Genomic DNA, 25326 nt, shown 5'->3' with positions numbered 1-25326 from the left:
TATTTTCAGCGATGAGGAATTCCTTACTTCACAAGACAACCTGTAATACAAGACCCATAATTACTCTTTTTACATTGAACCCAAAGCTTTGACCGGTAACTTGCACTCCCTGGGTTGCCTTCTGCAGCCACAATGAATATGTCTGGTCTTTGTTCTACATGGCAGCTTTCCATATGTTTGAAGTCAGACATGGTGTGCCCTCCCCCCAACTTTTCTTTTCTAGGATAAAAACAATCTCATCGTACCCCACTCTTTCCCCTCCCCCTTTACCACCTGTACAGTTCTTTCAACTGCCAAGTATATGAAAGGCTTTCATATGGTACTGGATAGTCAGAGAAGGCTTGAAGGAGAATGTAAAACTTGAACCAGAACTTCAAGAACAGGTGAGACTTCGACAAGAAGAGAGGACAAGAAAGATACATGTCGCTTCAGCACCATCTCTCATAGCTCTCATCCTCTTAATTCTGCTTGCATAACGACCATCTTAATTGGGACCCTTATAACCTCTCATTTGGATTAGTCATTAAAGTATCTTCAAAACAATAAACGTTCATTTTTATCATGAGCTTGTCACGCATGGTCTTTTTCACATTATGTATAGTTGCTTTTTTTAATAGCTTAAATTAAACATGGTATTTTGCAATTTCAACATGGCTCTAACAGTCTGTTGCCTTCTCAACTCCCTTCAGCCACCTTCTTTTAACTTAAAAAAAAAAAGATTCATGCCTGTTCTTTTCTTTTTTAGGGTCATCATCACTACCCCCTTAAGAACAACAAAAAGCCCTACACTGTAATAAATATAATCATGAAAACCATCTACAAACTGGCCATGGCTGAATGTGCAAGAATCATTCTGTACCTACAGCTCATCACCATCAGAAAGCAGGAAGCACGTTTAGTCATCAGCTTTCTGGCACATTTGTCACGGCACTGACGGTGTTCTGAAATCTCTCAAAGTTGTTTCTCTTTACGTTGCTGTAGTCACTGTATAAATTGTTCTCTTGGCTCTCCACACTTTACTATGAATCAGTTTGTACAAATTCTTCCAGATTTCATTGAATCTGTTCCTTCTGTCATTTCTTATGACACACCAATATTCCCTTATATCCACATACCATAATTTGTTTAGCCTTTCCCCGGCTGATGGACACCCACTGTATTTCCAAAGCTTGGCTACAACAAACAATATATTTGTACCAGTGGATCCTTTCCCTCCTTTTCTGATCTTTTTGAAAAGAAAATTTGGTAGTGGTATTGATGGGGAAAAGAGTATGCACAATATAGGGTTTTTTTGTGTATAGATAGCACCAAATTGTTTTCCAGCTCTACCAATAGTGCAGGTATGTGCTTGTTTCCATACAAGCTTTCAAACAGCTGTCATTTTCTTTTTTTTTTTTGTCATCTTTTCAAAACCAACGGACATGAGAAACTGAGAGCTTTTAAAGTTCATATTCCTCTTATTAGTAATTTGGAACTTTTTCATATTGTAGATAGTTTCCTTTTCTTCTTTTGAAAACATCTTCTACATCTCTTTTGATCATTTAGCTTTTGGAGAATGGCTATTCTTCTTAGGTATTTGTATCAATTCCCTATGTATCTCAGCTATCAGAACTCTATTGAACAAAGAAATGTGATATGGGGGACCCCCCCCCAAGTTAATTGTTTCCTTTATGGAATTTAAGTTACATTGATTTTATTTGTGCAGACTTCAATTTTTTTCAATCAAAACTGTTCATTTTTTGGTCAGTCTTCTCTATCTCATGTTTGATAAAGAACTCATCTCTCCACAGTTCTAAAAGGTATCTCCTTCCTTGCTCCGGGAATTAATTTGTGGCCGGTTCTTTTACATTTAGGCCTTGTATTCATTTGAAACTTATTGTATTGGTGCTAGTGTTGTTTAGTCTAGTTTCTGTCACATTGGTTCCAAGTTTTTTGTTCAAGAATGAGTCCCCTTTTCACTAATTGGAATCCCTTGGTCCATCAAGCACTATGCTTTATTTGTTTGTGGGTACTGTCAGTCTAATCTGTTCCAGTGATCAGCTTTTCCATTTTTTAACCAAGAGCAAACAGCTTTAAGAATTACTGCTTTATAGTATATTTTGAGATCTTGCTGTGCTAAGCTGGTTCTCTCCCTCCTCCTTTTTTGACACAAGATCTCCCCATTTCATCCAGGCTAGAAGTATAATGACTACTCAAGGGCCCAAATTCTCTGCTGGTTGGTATGGGAGCTTTAACTAATGCTATTTTTGATCAAAAATGTCCTTAGACAGCCTGGTGGACATCTGCTTTTGGGGGCTTACCATACTGTGCTGGACTTAGTACAGACAACCAATTGGCTTAGCATATTGTAGCTCAGAACTCTCAAGCTTAAGGCAATTAAGCTTCAGTCTCCCCAGCAGTTAGGAATTGCCAGCATATGCCACTTAATGAGGCCATCGTTCTTCCCACTTTTTTCCCCCATTATTTCATTTTAGAGTCTTGATCTATAATTGATTCAAGATTAATTTTATTATCATTATTTTTTGTGCAGTAAAGCAAGCTTTTGGTAATTTATTGGTATAGCACTGAATCCATTAATTAATTTAAGTTATATTGTCTTTTTATTATACTAGCACAGTCTAACCATACACCATGAATATCTTTCCGATTACTTAGGTCTATCTTTATTTCAGTAAAGAGTGTTTTATTGTTATATTTATATTATCTTTTGTGTGTGTCTTGGTAGTGGGACTCCCAGATATTTTATATATTCTGTAGTTAATTTCAATGGGATTTTTTTTCTAACTTTTCCTGCTAGATTTTGTTGGTAATATGTAGAAAGGCTGATGATGGTTTTGTGGATTTATATCATATTCAGCTACCTTACTAAAGCTATTTTTACTTGACTTAAATAATAATAAATTATAAATTTGTAATTTTATTTTTATAATTTTTATTTATAAAATATTTTTTATTTATAAATTTATTATAACTAAAATAATAAAACTTAAATAAGTTTAATTTTACTTGACTCTGTAGGGTTCTCTAAATAAACCATTATTCATCTGTAAAAAATAATAATTTTGTTTCCTTTTTGCATATACTTACTCTACTTCTTTTTCTCATTTCATTACTATAAAAAGCACCTCTAGAACTATATCACACCAAACAGTAGTAGTGACCATTGGCATTCATAGTTTACCCTGATCTCGTCATAAAGGCATTTCACATTTATTCATTATGGAAAATGCTGACCATGATTTTCAATATGTATTATTTGCTATTCTAAAGAACCATACATTTATTACTTACCATGATTTTCAATATGTATTATTTGCTATTCTAAAGAACCATCCATTTATTATTTATTAAAAAAAAAGACTCAAGCAATTTACAAGTTTTTAGTAAGTGCCTTCTATGTGTCAGGTACTGTGCTTAGAAATGGATGTTGTAATTCGTCAAAAGTTTCTTCTTCATATACTGAGGCAATCATGACTTTTATTGTTTTTGTTATTGATATATTCTATTATGGAGTCAGGAAGTCTCATCTTCCTAAGTTCAAATCTGGTCTCAGACACTGTAGTGAACTGTGTAAACCTGAGCAAGTCACTTAATCTGTTTGCCTGAGTTTCCTCATATATAAAATGAGCTAGAGAAAAAATGGCAAACCACTCCAAGATCTTTGCCAAGAAAACCACCAAAAAAGGGTTATGAAGAGTCAGACACAACTGAAATAAAGGAACCTTTACCCTCTACAGTCTAGATTCCAACTACTTTCCAGTGTTACTTCTTACTAACACTTTTCACAAACTATGTTCTAGTCAAACTGGATTACTAGCTATTCCTTAACTGCTAGGTGACTCAGTTTCCTCAACTGTAAAGTGGAGCTGATAACAGCAACTACCTCTCAGGATTGTGGTGGGGGTGAAATAAGATAATAACTGTAAAGTGCTTAGCATATAATAGGTACCATAGAAATGAATATTCTTTTTCCTCTCCTTACCCCCAAGGAAAAAGGATAAAACATATTCCCAGCTTCTTTTTTTCCCCCCTTTTTGGAGGGGGGAGGGCAGGGCAATTGGGGTTAAGTGACTTGCCCAAGGTCACATGGCTAGTAAGTGTTAAGTGTCTGAGGCCAGATTTGAAAGACTAAAAATGAAGAATGAGATGCACATTTTTTGGACATGGCCAAGGTGAAAACTTCCTATGACTGAATCTGTTTAAAAGGGTCTTTGTGTTCTTTTCCTTTTTTCTAATAAAAAGAGGCAGGTAGAAGGGAGAAAAAAAATAAATACTTGCTAATTAAAAATTTAACTAATGGGGTGGCTAGGTGGTGCAGTAAATAAAGAACTGGCCCTGAAGTCAGGAGGACCTGGGTTCAAATCTGACCTCAGATACTTAACACTTACTAGCCCTATGATCTTGGGCAAGTCACTTAACTCCAATTGCCCTGCCTTCCCCCCTCCAAAAAAAGACAACAACAACAAAAAAAGAAAATTAAAAATTTAACTAAAAAACCTAAAAGGAAGCAGAATTCAACTTAACATAATGAGGAACTTTTTAACAGTTAATGCTGATAATACAACAGGCTGTCTCACAAAGAAGCGAGCCTTCAGTTGCTTTACATGTCCAAGTTGAGGCTATCATGACTATTGTACAGGGGGAAGGGGAGAGGGGGAAGGGGTCCCTGCATGAAGAGGAAGCTTCAACCAGTGAGATGATCTCTAAAGGCTCTTCTAGTTCTTTAGACTCTATTCATCTCTACCATTCACCACCAAATTCACACATATGTTGTGAGGATTAAATGAGTTAAATAGATGTGAAATTACTTTGCAAAGCATAATGTTCTACACAAGCAAAAGGTTTTATTATGGTGGGGGAAGGAAAGGGCGAGGAGGAGGGGGAGGAGAACCGAACCTACAATTTGCCAAAGAAACCTTCTTGTCTTCCATATGTCCCCTCTTACAATGGGGAAGGCAGGGCACAGCAAGGAAGTGAAATGACTAGAAAGAAAATACTACCAAAAGTTCTAAAGAAAAATCTTTCTCCTCATTTCAGAACACTCTTGATGTTTCCTTAGAGCTCTTCTACCAGAAATGAGGGCCTCTCCTTGGGCACCCCCACGCTGCAGTTGGGGGTCAGTCAGAGGCAATGCCAGAAGCAGGAGCAAATAGCATCCCAAAGTACCCTCCACCAAAGGCCTTGGCTGGGCATGTTGGCATAGGGACAGTCTGATTCCTGGAGTCCTTTCTTTCCTCCCTTCCTGTTGATTGATCTGTTTTTCTCTGCAGCTGCAAAGTGGATGTTCTTGGGGCAGAACTTGCAATTGTGAAAATCTCCCGGGTTTGGGGGGTGTGAATCAACTCTAGCTGGACACTCCTCTGTGTATGAGGTGACAAGTCACACGTTCCAGAGATTGTTACCTTGATTTACAGAATTGGAGAGGGGGCATGAGAGGCACTGACCTCTCCTTTACTGTATTAAAATGGTAACCCTTTCTTTTCTGGTAACTCTTATTACTGAATCGGTAACATATTCAACTGCAAGGGACTCTCTAGATTCTGTAAAATGTTCTTGGTCAAATGAAATATGTTCTCTATTTTCCTAGAGTATTGGATTTAGTCATGATTAAAGGGACACATATAAACTGATAAACGATATTAATTTGTTTTAAGGGGGTCTGAAAAGATTTCAGCCACTTGTTTCTCTACTAGTTGCCTGAGTTATTCCTTATCAGCTGGACCTCCATGACTAAACCTGTTTGCTGAACCCCATAAGAAAAACATCACTGTTTTCAGGCTGTTTTTAACACTACATAGTCAATCACATCTCCCTCTAGGCCAGTTTGTGTTCTGTTACAATTTAGGAAAACGTCCATTTGCCATCAGGTTTCATTATAGTCTTCTTCACCTTGGACCCCCCAGTCCTTTCAAGGCTACCAGCTTTTGAGCTACGACTCTGGAGCCAACATCCCTGTCCCTCCCTCTCTTACCAAATGGTTTTGGTGTCACAGAGTTGGCAGGAGATACTACTGAGGGATGTACCTGAAATCTCCTGCGAAGGCTGCAGGCATCCAGATGCTTCTGGCTTGTTGGCAATGGAGCCCCCTCCTTCCAGGACCCGGACCAGCTCCTGTAGCTGCTGGCACTCTTCTTGCAGCTGCTGCTGTCCCATCTTCAGGCGCTCCTTAGCAAGGCTGGTTGGGTTCATACTCAAGTGAAGCACTTTTGTTTTGCTCTGGTCATAGTGACCCTGGAAGAGGAACAGAGAAACCCTAGGTGTCAGCAGTGGCAATCTGTGCACCTGACACTTACAGTTACACAACCAAAAAGACGAATCAATGGATCCCAAACAGGTATATCCAGCCTAAATGTATCAGTTAGCTCCACACAAACATAACTAGTTGGAACAATGTTAAAAGAGGAAATGTTATGCATTATCAGTGTTATAAGTGGGGAATCCTTTCTAGGAAAGAGGTTGAAAGGTTAGCAAGAATTAGGATGAGGTAGGAGAAGAGAGGAGAAATGGAGGAAGGATGACTTGAGAGGAAGTCAGCAGAGGTGGGAGAGCACTGGACACACAGAAACATAGTGCTGGCAGCAGGGAGTGTGGGTAAAATTGTCGGTGCTAGAACATACTAGAACCAAAACCAAACCCGAAATTTAGGAACCAGGAAAGGTTTACTGAGTTTGCCAGCAAGGAAGTCCTGCCCAAGGGATGGAGACTCCCCAAAGAAACTATGAGACAAAGCTTCTATAGGTATCCATTTAGGCAGGAGGTGAGTTGGGTATGGGGGACTTCAGGACTGGACAGAAGTCATGGCTCAGGGCTTGCAGGATAGGAATAGGGTGTGGGATGTGGTATCCTTTGATTGGACATTGCTTGTTGTTAGGGCCTAATAAGAGGCTGTAATGATAATGGTAATTTGAAGACATTCCCTGCCCCTTAATAGGCCTAAGGGATTTGAAAATCTTCCCTGCCTCTTAATAGGCAGAATGTAATCACATGCAGCCTGGAGTGGGAGGAGTTTGCTCAACAGATGGAGTAGGAAATGAGTCAGAGCAGTGAGAGTGGAGGGGGAGAGAGGACAAAGGCAAGCCGACAGCTAGGATTGTGAGTGTTTGTACACACACACACACACACACACACACAAACACACACATATTCACTTCTCTGTTGCTATAATGGATTCCATTTTCTGGTGTTAGGATTTGGCTTTCTGGTGTCAGAATAAATGTTTTGCTTCTGTCTTCTATATGGAGAGTCTGTTATCTTTTACTATTCAGAACTATGCCAGCATATTCATAGTCACCATCAGTCCTGTGAATATTGCCTTGCTGATACCAGAGAGGCCCTTCTCAGGTTAGTTGTCTCTAGTAACCTTACCCAAATAGACAGAACTATCCTTGCTTTTTCAGCAGTGTTATGGGAATGGGAATCTAAGATCTTCCCTGCCCCTAGGCCCTGTGATAGGCTTAAGTGATTCTGAAAACCTTCCTTGATTTGAAAATATACTCTGCCCCCTAATAGGCTGAATACGTAGTCACATTGGAGGCTGTGGAAGGAGGCTTGTTTTTCAGGAATGCCCACACCTTGTTGCTTTGTGATTGGGGAGTGGGTCAAGAGGATTGTGCCATTCTCTGACCCAGGAGAAGGCTATATATACCCTGATGTGAGGTTTTGTTTTGGGGCTCACTTTGAGGAGAGTTGTGTGATTTGGCCCGATGAGACTCTGGGCAGCCACTGAGCCCCCCTGGCTTTGAAAACCCAGATGTTGGTGCTTCCCTCTCTGGTAACTGACTAGGTATGGATGTAATGGTCAGACAGTTGGAAGCCTGTCTGCTGATCTGTTTCTCTCTCTGCTTGTAACTTGTTTGCATTCTCTGAAGTTTGGGCTGCTGACTTTCCCCCCTGAACTAGGTAAATGATATGTGTTTGACTGATTAAAGTAAGATTGTTAACCCATTTTGAGTTGCTTTCCTTTAGAAAAGCAGATCTAGGAACCTGTGTTGGCAGCCACCCTGGGTATGCTGGGGTGCTTGCTGCTACAAGCAGAAAGGAAGGTTGCAGGAAGAATGGGAGTTGCAATACAAATAGGGCCAGGGGCAAGATGGAGGAACTACAGACAAAATGTAATTGCTTTTGTTTTCTTGACTACCCACAGAAGCCACATGGGACAGGAATTCAATGTGGTCAGAAGCATAGGTTGATGGTAGTAAAGGCAAAGAAAACTTCAGGTGATCAATGAGCATGGCAGGTATTGCATGGAAGAATGATGAATTGTGTAGAATGGCTAGAGTGGACTTAGGCCATGAAGGATGTCCTACAAGGGGTCAGGTCATGGAGTTAAGTTGCACAGAACAGGAAGGAGAAAATGACGTGTTGGTTACAGCATCAAACTGGAGTTTTGCAACAATTTGGTTACCAAGTTATAATGGTACCATTACAAAAAGATCTTGGCCAGAACAACTTTATTTGGCCTATGCTATTATTTCATTTGTCTACACAAATGAAGAGAATCAGTATTAGAAAATATGTTCTTCTGTATAAATGAATTGCTAAGATGCCTGAAGCTATGAGGTACTAAAACTTTTTTATATTAATTATTTTTATAAAAAATCTTTCTGAAAGGTATTATACATTTCCTCACTAGAGAGTAGGAAGAGGTAGAACAAGGATAAAAAGTAAACACTAAAGAACTATAAAAGCACTGGATTTGGGGACTATTTAATGTTGGGGGTAATCCTGAGAGTCTCTGGAGCATACTTTATTACAGCAGAAGACAAGAGAAATTCAGAATCAGGTAAGACCCCAGGGCTGTAAGTTACTCTAGTAAAACCATTTTTCTCCCTTCCAATATGTACTAGCTGAGAAATAACCAAGCTTGTTCAATTGGAAGTTTAATTTTATCCACAACTCTGAGTCAGTATGGCTCTTGGGCATCCCCTCACACTGAGTAAAGCTTATAGCTTTTTGTGATGGCCATTCTCCCTGAATTTTCACCTTATGCTTGATTTCTTAGCTATCTTCTGTATGATCATAAAATCAAAGAATTAGACCTGGAAGGAATCTCAGAAGCCGTCTAGACAATACTGAGAATCATTATTCTGCATAACTGAGGCTCCTTTCTTTTCTCTGCCTACTTACAAACTAACCGTCTTGTTCAAGATTCAATCCAAATATCTCTTCTTCCATGAATCCCATCCAGCATACTTGCAGCATATAGTGATCTCTCTGTCCTGTTAATTTCTAGAGTGCTTATTTTCTGTATTATTCACTTCATACATAATAACCTTTTCTTTTCCCACTCCTACTGTCTTTCCTTATTGAGCCCTCCCTCTCTCCAGCTTTTCTAGCACTGATTATGCCTTCACTCATACCTTCCCTACCCGCACTGGTCTTGCTGGGAGAACTGAAATACTCCTTGGTCTCACTCTCAGTTGCCACTTCCAGTCTCTCCTTCTACCATCATTGCTAAGTAAACTTTTCCTTTGTTATTTATACAATTTGTATTTATTGCACAATCAAGATTCTGGTGCCTGTTGTCTACTGACCTCTAGAACACTCTGCTTCTTTCCTCACTTAGTTCAGGGTCTGGCTCAGGCTTTCTCTTTTTCCCATTCCTTCCTTCATATCAAGGGACTTTAACCTATATCATGATATACTTGCAAACACCTCAGCCTCTTAGTTCTTCAGCTTATTAGTTTCCTATTACCTCCTCAACCTTACCTCACCACTTCCATGTTCATGAACTCTGAAATTCCTTATCTGATCACAATACTTTGTCATTGTGCCTCTCCCTCTGCCTTCCAAACCCCAAATCTATTTTTTGTCCTCTCCATTCTCCCCTACCCCCTGACTTATCCTTCTACCCTGCAAGCCTCAGCTCTGGATGACTCCACCATCTACTCCCTCAGAGGCTACTCAAATGCTATGGATCAAAGCCAGAAAAAGTCATGAAAAACTGTGATGATCTACTAAAAAAATGAATGTTACTTAATCTCAACTGGGCCCTTATTGTGCCAAAGTATTCCTTTTACACCTCTGTAACTAACTCACTAACCCACTCACCACAGAGGCATTTCCGGGTCTTCCCATCCCTCCTCAAACTTCCCTTACCCTAAACCCACTTTCAGCTGAGAGCCTTATCTCATATTTCACTGAAAAAAAATTGAGGCCATTCACTAAGAGCTCTCTCTTCATTTTACACCACTAAGAGATATTCTTTCATTTTCTTTTCCTTCACCCCTGTTTCACCTGAAGAGGTTAGTCCTTGTAGATGGACAAGTCTCCATTCTGTCCTCTCCAGCAGAACTGTCCCCTCTTACCTTCTCACTTATTTTCAATCTTTCTTTGTCTACTGGCTGCTTCTCTGATGTCTACAAATATGTCCATCTCTCCCCATCCTCAAAAAACCCTCACCTGTTCTATCCATCCCTGCTAGCTAGCATCCTATATATGTTTTCTTTACACATCTCTTCTCTCTTGTGTCTCTGTCTCTCTTTTTTAAAACTAAACTCTTTCAGAAGACTGTGTATAATTGGTGTCTACTTCTTTTCCCTTATCCTCCTCTTCCCTCTCTGTAGTCTGGCTGCTGAGCTCATCGATCAATTAAAACTGCTTTCTCCAAAGTTATCAACGATCTCATAATTGCCAAATATCATGGTATTTTCTCAAAACTTATCCTTCACCTCTCTGTAGCCACTGACATTGATGACCAGTTGCTTCTCCTTGACACTCTCTTCTGCCTGGGTCTTTGTGACATTGCCTTTCTCCTCCTTGTCTGATCATTTCTTCTTAGATTCCTTTGTTAGATCTTTTCCCAGATCATGACCATTAACCATTGCCCAAGACTCAGTCCTAGGCCCTTATCTATTCTCTTATCTGGTGATCTCATTAGCTCCCACAGATTCAACTCTCATCGCTATGCTGATAATTTTCAGATTTATTTGTCGAGTCCTAGATTTTTTTCCTGACCCCCAATCTGTCTGGTCAACTGTCCATTGGACATCTCGAACTTGATGTCTCATGGATGTCAAACTCAAAACGTCCAAAATTAAACTCATCATTATTTCCCCCAAATGTTCCCAATTTCCTAATTTCCCTAAAATAGTAGAGGATACACCATCTTCCCAGTCACTCAGGTTTGCAACTCAGGTGTCATCTGTGACTCCTCACTCTCTGTTATTTCCCACATCTAATCAGTTACCAAGTCCTGTCCTTTCTAACTTTTTAATATTTCTAAGTCCATTTCTCTCTTCTGATGCTGCCACCATGCCCTCATTGCCTCTTACCTGGATCACTGAAATTGCCTGCTGGTAGATCTTGCTTGCCTCAAGTTTCTCTCCACTCTAGTCTCTGCTCCATTCAGCTGCCAAAGTTATCTTTCTAAAGTTTTAAGTCTCAGCACGTCCTCCCCTGGTCTCCACCCAATTCAGTAAAATCCAGTGCCTCCCTATTACATCCAGGATCAAGTACGAAATCACCTGTTTGGGGTTCAAAGCCCTTCATGACCTGGTCCCTTCTTATCTTTCCAGTCTTCTTACATCTCACACCCTTCTATATACTCAGTAATCCCGCAACACTGGCCTCCTTGCTATTTCTCACACACTCTATCTTCTGACTCTGGGTGTTTTCACAGACAATCCCACAGAGCTGAAACACTCTCTCTTCATCTATTCCTCCTGGCTTCCCTGACTTCCTTTAGGCCTTGGCTGAAGACTTCTGCAAGAAGCCTTTTCCAGTGTCTCTGAATGCTAGCTAGTTCCTTCCCTCTGGTGATACCTCTAATTATCCTGAATGTACCTCATCTACATAGCTACATGTTTGCATGCTGTCTCCCTCATTAGACTGTAACATCCTGAAGAACAGGGACTATCTTTTGCCTTTCTTTGTATGTCCAGTGCTTACCACAGTGCCTGGCTGTGGTGTTTAATAATGCTAATTAACTGAATGACTGTCTGTAACAATTCTTACATCACCCTATTAAATTGTAATTTATGTGCTGTACTGTTAGTTAACTTTTTATGCAAGTGTTATCTTCTACTAAAATATAAGCTCCTTGAGAGTATTAACTACAAATTAAATTATTTGTTGTTGTTTCCTCTTCATAAGGTCTTTTACATGGTAGTTGTTCAATAAAAATTTGTTGATCGAGTAATATTGATTGTTAGGAGTTAGTCCTCTGGAAAATAGAGCACTACCATAATATTCTCCATTTGAAAAAACCACCTGTAAATAAAATCAGATGAGTCCCTAAGCCTCAGGTGGTAAGCAGTGAAATGCTAGTGAATGAGTTCTAAATTGCTCAGCACTTTATGATAAATTCATGTGCAGTTCATCCTTTCAAAGATGTATGCCATGTGGCAGAGTTAATTTATTCCTACAGGCTTAGGAGGCCAGAATGATACCAGTCATGGGGGTCACTAGTGAGCTAAACTAGATACTTCCCTGAAGCACACATTCAGATGGAACATTTTTCTCCAGGAGGCATTTTGTACACAGAACACAAAACCAGTCAGGCAAATCCCGGCGTGCCTGATTATCATTGCCCTCAAAGAGAGAGAACACCACCCTTGTCTGTCATGGTCCTGCATTTGCTCATAGGCCTCTTGTTCAGCCCCTGTGACCTCTGCACAGTCCTTGGAATGGGCCAGTTCCCCAGACATAAGTAACTTCCTTCAAAAACAGAAGCTCAAGGATGGCATTAGTCATGGGGCTGTCAACAGGTTAAGGAGGATACAAATTTACTCTGTGTATAGACAGATTTGTAGAATTATGACTACCAAACTCTAAAGCCTAGGTCTCTTCTCAAACTCAAACAGTTGCTATAAAAAAAGATGCTCTGGGACACGAATAACTGTCTAGACATTTTAGAGAAGGGCCTGGATCTAACCAAATGCTAGGGTATATTGAATTTTGTTCATGCTCAATAAAAATGATATGAACTTATAAGCAACTTAGGCTGTTTTGAAAGCTGAAAATCCTGGCATGGTAAATGGACCAATGAACATGGTGGGCAGAGGAAGGGGCTGCTATTTCTTACCATATTTTAGTTTTCTTATTAACATAGTTTATGAAAATGCTTGCATAGACCCTGAGACCCACTATTGACTTTGGTCATCCAATGTATTATCAAACTAAACTTTCTCAAAGCCCTAAAGCCAAATCACCCACAATAATACAATTGTGCTCTGAGTAACTACATAGACAACAATTTTTATTTCTTCCATTCAATTCAATCAATCAACAACCATCTATTATATATCAGGTAGTATATTAAGTACTGGCAATACAAATACAAAACAGAGATGGTCCCTGTCTTCAAGGAGATTACATTTCACTTGGTGCAGAGGGATGAGGAGCTATTGTGTTAATAGATAATTAAATATAAAACTGTATAAAACAAATACACAGTGATTCAAGGGGCTTACAATCTAGTAGGAGGGAGGACAAACTCAAATTACTATGAGATGAAATATGGTAAGTGCATAGGAAAGGTCAAACAGAGAGGAGATCAAGGGAGACCACTTGTAGCCAGGTCAGTTGAGGGAAAATCTCAGGAGATGAGGTAACACCTGAAGAGAGCCTTGAATGAAGGGATGGACTGCAACAAGCAAAGACTGGGGGAGTTCAATCCAGAGGGAACACAGGCCCTAAGGCAGGACAAGATCAAAGGGCATTAAGTTATCTGGTCTGGTTGTAATACTGAAGGCATGAAGAAGAGTAGTACTTAATAAGCTTGTGAAAGCTGGATTCAAATTGTGAAGGATTTTGGACAATAAAAAGTCTCTTTCATTTGGCAAGCAGTGAGCAGATGAATAACAATAAAAATGATAGCCAACAGGAACATTTTATCCTTACCCCAAATCTATGAGGTAGCTGGAACTGGAATCAATCCCAATTTCCAGATGGGTAGGATGAGGCCAGAGAAGGTGACTTCCCCAAAGTCACAAAGTCAGTGCCACTTCTGGGATTAGAACAAAGCCCTTCTTATTTGACTCAGAGCTCTATCAGAAAATGCAGCCTCCTATTTTGTGTCAGGCTGTAAATATGAAGGCAGAATCCGTCTGTATCATAGGAAAGTGTATGTGCACGTTTGAGTCCTCAACCACTGACACTATTGACGTGTGACATTGCCAACACTCTACCTAGATAGCAACAGGCCTTCTGGCCAGAACTCCATAGCCTCCTTGTCCTTCTCTACTGGGGAGGGCTCGGGGAACACAGCCCAAGGTGACCAAATTTATACCAGCCAGGAAGGCCTGTGAGACATTCAAAGCAATTGGTGACAGCATTTTCAAAACCTCTCCACCAGCTGTTTGCTTTTAAGCTCCCAGAGGCAGCAGAAATGGACGACTTCTGTTTGTATCCTTTTTCCAGCCTGAACCCCCCTACTGTCCCCCCCTTTAACCCTTCCTTCTCAACAATTCTTCAAAGAGAGAAAAAGAAATAGGTAAAGGTTAAAGGCCTTGTGACTATTTTGTGCCCTCTAGTGGTGCTCAGATTAAGTTTTTTAATCACTGTAGTGAGTTAACAGCAAAACCTTTCCAAAACCTTTCAAAAGCAGGGCTCCAGATGTCGAGTAAAAAGCAACACCTACAATATCCCTTTCCATCCATTTGTCTGGCACAGTCAGGAGAAATGATCCTGGGACAATAGGCAGGATTTAATACGCTTATCTACATGCTCTTTCATTTTTTATTCTTTTCTATCTTTTATTGTTCCTCAAACAGCACTGTGTGGTACTCAATACTTAATGGTAATCAATACCAGGTTCCTGCCCCAGCTCTGGCACTCTGTAGCTGTGTACCAGGCAGATTGATCTGAACTTCTCTGAAGACTTGGTGTCCTCATTTGTAAAATATGGGGAGGAGAACAGATGGAGAGAATGCTGGAAGGGACCTTCAGCTCTCACACTCTAAGATCCTATGATTTTTCTTTCTCCTTTCTTTAGAAGCTAGTTCATCTCACAGTTATGACTACTGTCCACATATATTTCTTCTCTGGGGGGAAAAAAAGTATTAGATGGCAAATGACAAATGCTCTTTGCAAGATGCTTAATCCAAGCAACTCCAAGTCACTGCACTCACTGCAAAGCTGAAGGATGCTATCGTAGAAAAAGCATGAGCCTACTGACTTGGCACCAGAATCAAAGCTACAATGGACCCTGAATGAATGGAATGAAGAAACTGAGGCCCAGGAAAGTGAAGTGAGCTTGGCAAACACAATTAGCCTCACTGCATTTCAGTTCTACACAGCAGCTCTGTGACCAGGGTTTAACGCACTTATTCTATATTCTGCTTCAGACCTGCAATGGAGAAAAGTGAGGCACCAAGGAGGCAGGGGTCTTGCTAAGAGATATCTTTGTAAGGCATTCCCACTGCAGCCCAAGGTACTAGATGTCAATGCCTCCTAATCATATTTAACAACATTCTGATATGGAGATGATCAGACGGTCCCTTGTTCAACCTACCTAAAATTCAACCTACTATCCTGATGGATTTTACTTTATGTATTCAAACTGCTGGGAATCAGGGTTCCCATACAGAGAGAGCAGAAGTAGAACAGAGAATTTGTTCTCACTCTAAAGACAAATGTGCACTGTTAGAGATTAGAGACACTTCCCTCTTTTTAGATCAATTTGATCTACAAACATTATTTTGCTCATTCCCATTTTCTTTTCTAATTCACATCACTTGGAAAAAAACAAAACAAACAAAAAATCATTGGGCCCTGTTGGAAAACTGGGCTCTTTTGACTTTTTTTTCTGTGTTCTCTTCTCTAAAGCACATCCTTCCTATTGCCTGCTTTTAAATACAAGGTTGGCAATGCTGTGTAGGGATTCACTTGCATCTTTGTGGGTTTGCCAGAAACCTCTGAAAAAATCCAGTGTGATAAAGAGACATCATATTACTCTAGTCAAATCCACCTGGTTTTAAATAGCTGGGGAAAAAACCCTATTAAACTCTAGAAATCCTTATCCATCTCTGCTATTAGGTGGCATAAAGGAAATAATGATTTAATGTTCAGAGTTCTGGGAAAGACAGGCTTAATTTTTAAGCATCATGTTTTGAAATAATAAATGTTTTAAAAAGACCCTGAATTGGGACTTGAAAAAGATAGCCATCAGGCTGCCAATGGCTAGTGAAAGGTCTACCTTGGTCCCTAGAACACAGTGGCCTGGAGCTCAGTTCCACAGGAAGAGATGCCACCAGATTATTTCTTAGATCACCTACAGCTCTGACATTAAACAAGACTACCTGGCACCATGCCTCTTCCTGGAAATGCAGAAAAGGTTGCAGTGACACTTGCAACCCTTGAGAGGATGTGCTGAAAAGTGCCAAATAGGCTCCCCTTTTCCTTCTTGAGTAGGAAAAAGCATCACACCATTTTTCTTCAAGCCAGGAGTTAGTTACTCTCCCCAGGCCTACTCAGCTGTAGGATTTGGTCCCCTGTCATTCACATAGCCTTTTTTCTGATTCAGATTACCCATCTTCAGGCTCTATTGATTCCACGAGAATCCTTTTCCCATCCTACCAACTGTTACCAATACCCACCAAACCTATGAAATACCGACTATTTTACTGGCACAGATCCTCTTGGGGCAGAAGACAGGGGCAAGCACGGAGGTTGCTCTCATCCACTAATACTTTGCTAATCCAAAGGGCCAGCTAATGGGGAATCTGGATGCTGACTTAACTAGTGATTAAACCATTTCAAAAACCATGTTAAATGGCTATGGCATCATTCTTCTACGAAGCTCAATTATAAGCACGATCAGTACTGAGAGAGCAGCTAGGTGGTGCAGCAGATAGAGAGCCAGGCCTGAAATCAAGATCTGAGTTTAAATGTGGCCTCAGGTACTTACTAGCTGTTTGACCGTGGGAAAGTCACTTTAACTGTTTGCCTCAGTTTCTTCATCTGTAAAATAGCAAACCATTCTAGTGTGTCTGCCAAGAAAAACCCAAATGGGGTCACAAAGAGTAGGACACAACTGAAACAACTGAACAACAAATCAGTACTGAGAGGATTTATTACTTCTTCAGTGTGACTGATCCTGATATTTAAATTCTATTATTTAAAACTCATCCATGCTTCAACAGATTTTCTTTGTGAGTAGCAATGGCTAGAAAAAAATTCATGACAACGGTTCAGATTTTTGAACCTCCCCATACTCGGCTCAGTTGGTCCTTGAGTGTCAGTTGCATACTTCACTGCAGGCCCAAATCTAAAACCTTTCCATCTTGGTATGACCTGGCAGAGTTTGTACGCCACTAGTCTTCAAGATCCAGATCATCTCCAGGACAAAATGAGACAATGGAGGAGCCTTTTAGTGGAAACTGTACTAAGCAGCTTCATGAGACCTCAGAAGTCATCTGGTCCAGGGATCTGAAACTCAAATTTCATGTGAGTTTTAAGCCTATATCACTAATTGACTAGTGCTGCCAGCTGAGTTATATATTCCCTTAAAGAAAAGGACTATTAAGTTACCCAGGAATAGGGTCCTGGGGTGGAGATAACTGATTTGTCCAACATTCAAACCAGCTACAGGAATCCTTTGTATAGTATACCTAGATAGGTAGGGAGCCAACTTCTGCTTGATCATTTCTAGTGACGACATGATTTTACAACATGGTTTCATCCTATCAGTGGGCAATTGTGTGAATAACATCTTCCTTCTATTTAGTTAAAATCTGCCTCGCTGCAACTTTCACCTATCAGTCCCGTGTGCCTAGGAAGGAGATAAGGGCAGAGGAAGAATGGTTTCTCTTTTCAAAATGGGGCAAGATTCAACAGATCACACCCATTAGTCAAGTCACATGGCCAATGGCTATTCCTGGCATACACATCAGACTTCTCTAGGGGAATCAGGGTTTGAGCTCATACTAGCTTAGGCTACAGTAGCACTATTGGACTCAGGGTTTATCTCTCAGCGTGGTTCTAGAGGAAGGCATGAACTTGGGTCCCTATGGTTCATTATAACAGAGTATCTGAAAGAACATCAACAAACACTCTATTTGACATAGAGAAAGATAAAGGTCTTATGCACCTACATTACAAAAAGATGAGAGCCAATAGTTGGGAAGCAAGGAGGCACTGGACTCAGATTCATGAACCTTTAGGTTTGAATTCTGCTTCTAACACTGACTAGCTGAATGGTCTTATATAAGTCATTTCACTTCCTTGGGCCTCAGTTTCCTTATCTGTAAAACAGTACTTATCTCAAAGAACAACTGTGGGCATCAAGTTATATAATATATGTAAAATGGCTTTGTAAATCTTAAAACACTATACAAATGTCCCCCAACAGGGCATAAGCTCCCTGAGGACAGGATCTGTTTTATTTTTGGATTCTAAGGTCTAGCACAATGCCTGGCACATAGTGGGGCTTGTTAAATGCTTGCTAAATGTCAACTACTTGATGATCATTGAATTATGCTAGTAACTGATCCACATTTCTGATGTGCTATTTGTTGTTTTTTGTTCATCTGGCAAAACTCTGAGTTCCCTTGGGCTATCCAGAGTGGCAAACTGTTTTGAATATTAGTGAACAGACATAAAAAGGCAAAAAAGTTTCAAATATCTGATAAGAAGAAAGAGTGGTAAAATATACAAAGTTTAGGGTTTGCAATATGGGAATAACTGTGTACTATCTATAACTGGCAAGGATATTGCTTTTATGTGAGCAGTTGCCAACAATTACCTACAAAGATGCTATTTTGCAAATACAAAGATCAGACTATGGATAAGTTATCAGAAAGGATGTACCTGGGGCAGGTTTCTACAGCATTTGCAATGGGTTCCCCTTATAATCATTATAAGTCTAGAATTTAGCATTAAGGGTGTGTTCTGTTGTTTCGGAGTAGCCCCCCTGCCTCCCCTGCTGCCCTGACTTGGTGCAAAGTTAACTTGTCTATAAAAGGATCAAACCTCCAACCTTGGGCTAATTAGCAGTGAGATTTAGCCATGTTTTATATTACCCTGGAGAGGAATAAAGTGCTTATTGAAGAACTTGGCAAGCAAGGACTACATTTTCGAGGCTTGTGATACTTTCTTTAAACAGCCTAGTCTCCTCTAAGAAACACAATATTGGACAAATATGTGAAACCAACATACTTGATTATCAACCAGTCATGTGTCATTAGTCACCTTGGGTAACAACCACCTAAAAGACTTCTGAGTCTACAATGTCAGCACTGAATCCCAATGCTGACATCAGCAATTAATCAAAGGATTATAGGATTTAGAGAGGGAAGAAAACTCTGACATTGCCCAGTCTAATCTCCTCCTTTACATATGAGGAAACTGAGGCCCAGACGAGTGGACTGACTTAGCCCCGATCATACGGGTAACGCCCAGTGGAACCAGGTCTGAACACACCCCCATAAACTCTCAATCCAGTTCTCTTTCCACTCTATCTCATCCGACCAATCACAGAATGACCTCGAGCTTCTTACTCTTGGTCCAGCTGCCTCCTACTGTGCCAAGGTTGAAAAAACCTAGATAAAACTTCTCAAAAATGAAAATTCACCATTTTATACAGTATGAAACACACCATTTTGTATATCTATCATGAAAATACAAACAATTCCATCCAGAGGAGAGACGGCATCAAGTTTCTGTACTGAAAAGACTATTGAAACCCACAGTCTGGACAAATAGAAGCTGCAGAAGATCCCACTAGAACCAATAACAGGGCCTCAGGGACATATTATAATAAGAGTTGGGGGGGGGGGGGGCCCTGCAGTGGTGGTGACCTTCAACGCGGCTTTCTGGGGACTCTTTTTCACAGGAACTCTGCTGACCTTGACATTCTAATGGTTCAGACACCTACAAAGTCTGAAATGCTCTAGGTTTTGACTGATTGCTGCCAGGTGTGGTTGCTGCTCAACAAAATACAGCATGATTCACTCCTGAAAAGAGTGATGCTGACTAGAGAACCTGGTGCTTAAAGTAGCAAAAAGATACTAAGAGGCACCCTGGGTCCCTTCTTTTCAAGCTATCAGGGCTCATCTATGGGAGTAGAGATGAAAATGTGCTAAGGAAAACCAAACAATTGGTGTGCTGCATCAGCGAAGTTCATGGATGTAATACCAAGAACAAAAGGCTTTGATGAGCAGCTCATCAGCTTTCAGTCCCAATCTTCAAGGAAAAGAATGGCGTGCACTCCCCTTCTCACCCCCCCCCCCCATTCCTTCCATCAGATCTCAGGGACAATAATGATGATCTTGATGGCTCCATGACAATAATAGTGGAGAAAGGAGTACTCCTGGTTACATGAATATGGAGCTCCATTTGCAGTCATTATTAACCAAGAGAACCTGGAGCCTTTTTCTAATCCCTCTTCAGCCCAGTGCTTTCTCTTTTAATTATTTCCTACTCGTCCCATATGTAGCTTGTTTTGTATAGATTTGTTTGCATGTTGCTTCTTGCATTAGATTGTGGGCTCCCTGAGGGCAGGGACTGTCTTTTACCTCTTTTTGTTTGCCCAGAGCTTAGCATAGAGTCTGGCACTTAGTAGGGGCTTAATAAATGTTTACTGATTGATTGGTAGTCTAACAAAACAAAATACTAACATAAAAGTACTGTAGAGTCACTGCCTCAGAAAGCCCTAGTCTGAGATAACCTATAAGCCAGAACTGAGGTTCTGGGTTTACATGAACTAGGTTTAGTTTGGGGGATGCCTTTCAGTCAGGAGATTAATAAGTGCTCACAACCTAATGACTTAACCAATCTCTCTTTGGTTCACCTTTATTTAACCTGACAGAAACCACAAAGGACTCACGAATGAGCTTATAAATCCTCTTCCCTCTACAGTGACCTCACCTCCAGGACCCATACTGCATCTCTGAGTACTCTGGGGTTTGGATCTCCTTTTTCTCCACCAGGTAAAGGTACCAGTTGCTGTTAATTTTCTGTGCCCTCCAAGTTTCCCAGACCAAAGCTCTATGGCACTAAAAGCTTCCCAAGTAGCCTAGGAGAGAATCAGAACAAAACTGTACACAGGTGGCCTAAATCAATTTTTAAGGACAAGTTTATCCTATTTTCTCTTTTTTAATATGTGCCCAAATAGAAGAATCAGGCCAGAAGACTGAATGGACTGCTGATATCATCTTAAAACATTAATAAATTGCTGATGTCATCTTAAAATATTGATAATTGGATGTAAATCTTTAGATTAGTATCCATAACTTAGACTATTTTTTGTCTTTGCTTTTCTGATCCAAGAACATTATGAAAAATGTTTAAGTTTATGAAAACTAGTCAGTCTTCCTGAAGTCAAATGGCTAACTGCTTATACTGTGATCATCTTGAATGTGATTGAAGGGACACTGAAGGTGGCATTGGCTTGCCTCCCAGTTTGATTCTGCTGAGCTCTGAACTGGGTAGTCTATTCTTCCAAATGCACACCAGCAGCAGTAAAATTCCATACATACTCATTCATCCCAGGCTAAAAAGGTTATTTTCCCACTGACTTGTTAGTGGGAAAACTCAACCAATGACACCGATTGGGACTTCTAGGAACTTACAAACTACATGAAGGTAGTCTGTAAACCAAAGGGAAGCACAACTAATTCCAGTGCTTTTTAGCAAATTCTTTTCTTAGTTATGAAAATGGTCTAATATCAAATGGTTGCCTAGATGCCTCACTGTTTTCCTTACGGACTGATCAGCAAAGTCTCCAAAGGCTGTGCTAAAGACAAGAAATTCAATGGGAAGGCCTGCAAAAAGTTGAACTAACAAAATGGTGTAAGTGATATTTCCTCAATTGTTTCACTTGAAGACTCTTGGATTGTAAATTTCTCTCATGGGCTCTTTAACTGAGTCACTCAATTAGTGAAAATGAAATTTCTTTATATTCATATAAAAATATGTGCCCTCTTCAGGTTTTATGGAGCCACGAAAAGAGACAAATGAAGAAACAGAAATGAAAACAGAACCAAAATTAAACACCAACCCAAACAGATCCCCTGGGACCCAGACAGTATAAGCACCAAATCCAATTTTCATTTTTATGCTAAATAGTCATGTCTAGGAGAGTCAAGAGACCCTCTCTCACCAAGGGGACAGCATTTACCAAAAGGTATTGCCAGAAAGAAACAATGGCAATGAACTGAGAGACAACCATAGTGCACCTGTTCATACCAATCTCTGCCAGAAGCATGCTCGGGAACCAAAACAAAAAACTGAGGAAGAAATGCTGCTGTCATGTTGAGAAATGTACTGAACATTGTAGTAAATCTCTTCTTTTTCTCTCTTTCTATTTACATATAAATGTTTGAACTAGAAGTACAATTTCAGCTCCAACAAGAACAATGTACAAACAACATGGGCATTACCCTGAGGGAGGATGGGGGGAGAAAGGTGGAGATTGGTGGTGGTTAGACGGCCTGAGGCATTATACAATTTTCTACAGATGAAAAGAGAAATAATGGAGCTCTATATTTAAATGTGCAATCAGCTTGCAATCATTAAACCACACGGTTAACGTTTAAATTAAATATACCCTAGAAAGTGCTACCCTCAGATTAACATACAAGGATAGAAAGAAATGTTAAGCAGGTAAGAGACTGAGTCTTCCAGGAATCTGGACCAGAGATGGCCTACTGAAGGCTCACTGACTCTCAAAAGAAGAGAGAAAGAAAATCTGAACTTTTGAGCAGCCAAGAGAGGAGGGAGGGTCTACTGACCTGGGTGCAAGGAGGGAATTAGCTAATACAGTCATCAAGATCAAGGCACATTGTCTGAGTGACTGATGTTTGGGTGATGTGCACCAACCTGGGCCGCTATGGAGCAGAAACACTACTTGTGCTGTCTTTTCTCTCATTTCTGCGTATGTAGCTGCCTATAGAACTAATTCTAACAGACTTCTAAATCTGCTATGGCCTAGGAAACCAAATATCCAAGCTTCTTATAACGGTGTGTAAAGTGAGAATAAACAGGCTCTGAGTGGGAATGAGGGAGAGGGGAGGAATCGACATGTATGGACTCTGTGATTGCCCACAAGACTCTTCTGCTTTTGTCTCAGTTTGTCTCACTTAAATCCAATTCATGTGCAAGTCAAGACATCGCCCTCGTGCTCTCCTTCGTCTTCTCTGAAAACAAAGGACCGTCACCACCACCAACAAGGAGTGTCTGGTTGTGGTTCATGGACTATGAGACCCACAGGTTGCAGAATTAACATCAGAAGGTATCTCAGGCCCCATAATCCAACAGTCTCAATCACAGATGAAAAACTGAAGACCAGAGAGCTTAAGTGATGTCCAGTGTCGCACAGATAGTAAGTAGTGGAGATAGGATTTGTTTTTGTGTGTGACTCATCTCCCCCCACCCCGACCTACAAAGGTGTAAGGTTTTTAAAAAGCAGAGAGCTATATGGGCAGGAGAACTTGCCTTATTTATCTCATTGAGTAGGTAAGCAGGGAATGTGTGATAGGAGGAAAATGCATTGTAAAATATTAAAGTTATTAAAATGAACTGTTAGATATAGAACTAAAAGTGAATGAAGGGTAAAAGACAGCAGAAAAGTTCAGTCTTTGCAAGAAATATCTCCATGAGTATGAATGAATGGATTAATATTGATTAAACAATGGGTATATAAATAAAAGGAAGAAAGATAAATCCCTGAATTCAAGGAGCTTACAATCTAATATGGGAAGACAGCAGGATAGGGGAATGGTGGCTAGGGAGGAGTGTTCTGGATAGGGAAGGCAGAGGGAATGGTGCCTGGAGCCATAGGCAATTGTCTTTCCCAGGAGAGGAAATGCTGATCTAAATGCTGCTGGGGGGAAATTGGGGAGAAGTGACAGAGACAGGGACATGCAATGGTATGGCTTTAAATGCCAAACAGGGCATTTTGTATCTGCTTCTGGAAGAACAGGAAGGCACTGGGGTTTACTGAGTATGGGGGAGACATAATCAGACCTGGGTCTTAGGAAAATCACTTCAGTGGTTGCTGGAGGATGGGAGAGACTTGAGGCAGGAAGACCCACCAGTGGACTATTACAATAGTCTAGGCGTGAGGTGACAGGGGCCTTCACTAGAGAGGTGACAATATCAGAGGAGAAAAGAGGACATATTGGAGAGATGCTGCAAAAGTGAAATTGACAGGCCTTGGCAACAGCTTGTATATGGAGGTGGAGGGTAGGGCTGAGAGAGAGTGAGGAATCCAGGGTAATTCCTAGGTAGTGAAGCTGAAGGATTGGGAGAATGGTATTGCCCTCTACAGTAATAGGGAAGGTGGGGGCAGTGGACAGTGGGCGGGAGGAGATGAGTTTTGTTTTGGACATACTGATTTTAAGATATAATATGAGATATCTAAAAGGTGGTTTTTAAGAAAGCAAGGGTCAGCAGAGAAATTTTGGCAGGAAAGGTAGATTTGAGATTCATAAGCATAAGATAATAATTAAATGCATGGGAGCTGATAAGATCGATCACCAAATGAAATAGTATAGAGGGAGAAGAGGGCCCAGGGCAGAAGGCTGAGGGACACCTAAGATAATAGGGCATGATCTGGATGAGGATCCAGAAAAGGAGATAGAGAAGCAGCAGACAGATAGGTAAGAGGAGAACCAGGACAGAGTGATGTGCCAAAAAGCTAGACAGAAGAGAGTATCAAGGAGGAGAGAGTGACCAACAGTGTCAAAGGCTGCAGAGACTCTGGTCAAGCAGAATGGGACTGAGGAAAGGCACTCTTCTGTGCCTTGGCTTCTTTATCTACAAAATGAGAAGGGTGGACTAAGATAATCTCTAGTTCTGAAGTCCTATTATCATCCTGGGAATGTGGAGAGTCATATAAACTGCAGCAGGAGAAAGGAGCCCAAAGGGTTCTTGAGAGAGATCCAAACCCTTGCCTTTGGATAGGAAGGTGATTAAGGCATCCTAGCAGGAACAGGGAAATGGACCATCAGCTAACATGAAGGAAAGCTACCCAGAGGGAGCTGGTAGCATTAAAGGGCTAGCAGATGGGACTGACTGTATTATAAACTTTGCTGAAATTTGTTGGAGGATGACAGCTTTGAGGAAGAAAGGGGAAAAATGGCTATAATCTTCTGCTAAAAATTTGTTGCCTTGTTTGATTCACAGCTGAAGGAATTGTTGAGACACTGACAAGAATCTTAAAAAAAAAAAAGCATTAAAAAAATACACCAGACCCTGTTTCAAACATTCCTTTGATGCGCTACTGCAATTATTGACTAAACAAAAATATTTCACTCTCCAAGGGAGTAAAATACCTGACATCTTCTTTTAATGAACGCTGTTAAACACAAGGAAATTTTAGTCAGCATGCTTTAAAGGGTATAAAAAAACATGCGACAAGTAGTAAGTAAAACTAAGGAAGGG

At 40.5% G+C, this 25326-nt stretch overlaps 1 protein-coding gene across 3 annotated transcripts in view; it reads right to left on the bottom strand.

Moving 5' to 3' along the window:
• Nucleotides 1-25326, bottom strand: part of MAD1L1 (mitotic arrest deficient 1 like 1) — an 865451-nt gene that overhangs the window by 281130 nt on the left and 558995 nt on the right. For all 3 annotated transcript variants that reach the window (XM_069084812.1, XM_069084813.1, XM_069084814.1), the window contains one exon: nt 6024-6231. In XM_069084812.1, the coding sequence (XP_068940913.1) occupies nt 6024-6231 (208 nt within the window). The remainder of the gene's footprint in view (nt 1-6023; nt 6232-25326) is intronic.

This window comes from Petaurus breviceps, unplaced genomic scaffold (assembly GCF_028583685.1).
Source record: "Petaurus breviceps papuanus isolate PSGF00001 unplaced genomic scaffold, PetGlider_PUasm1.0 175, whole genome shotgun sequence".
Lineage (NCBI taxonomy): Eukaryota > Metazoa > Chordata > Mammalia > Diprotodontia > Petauridae > Petaurus > Petaurus breviceps.
This window is presented reverse-complemented; position numbering and strand designations above follow the sequence as displayed.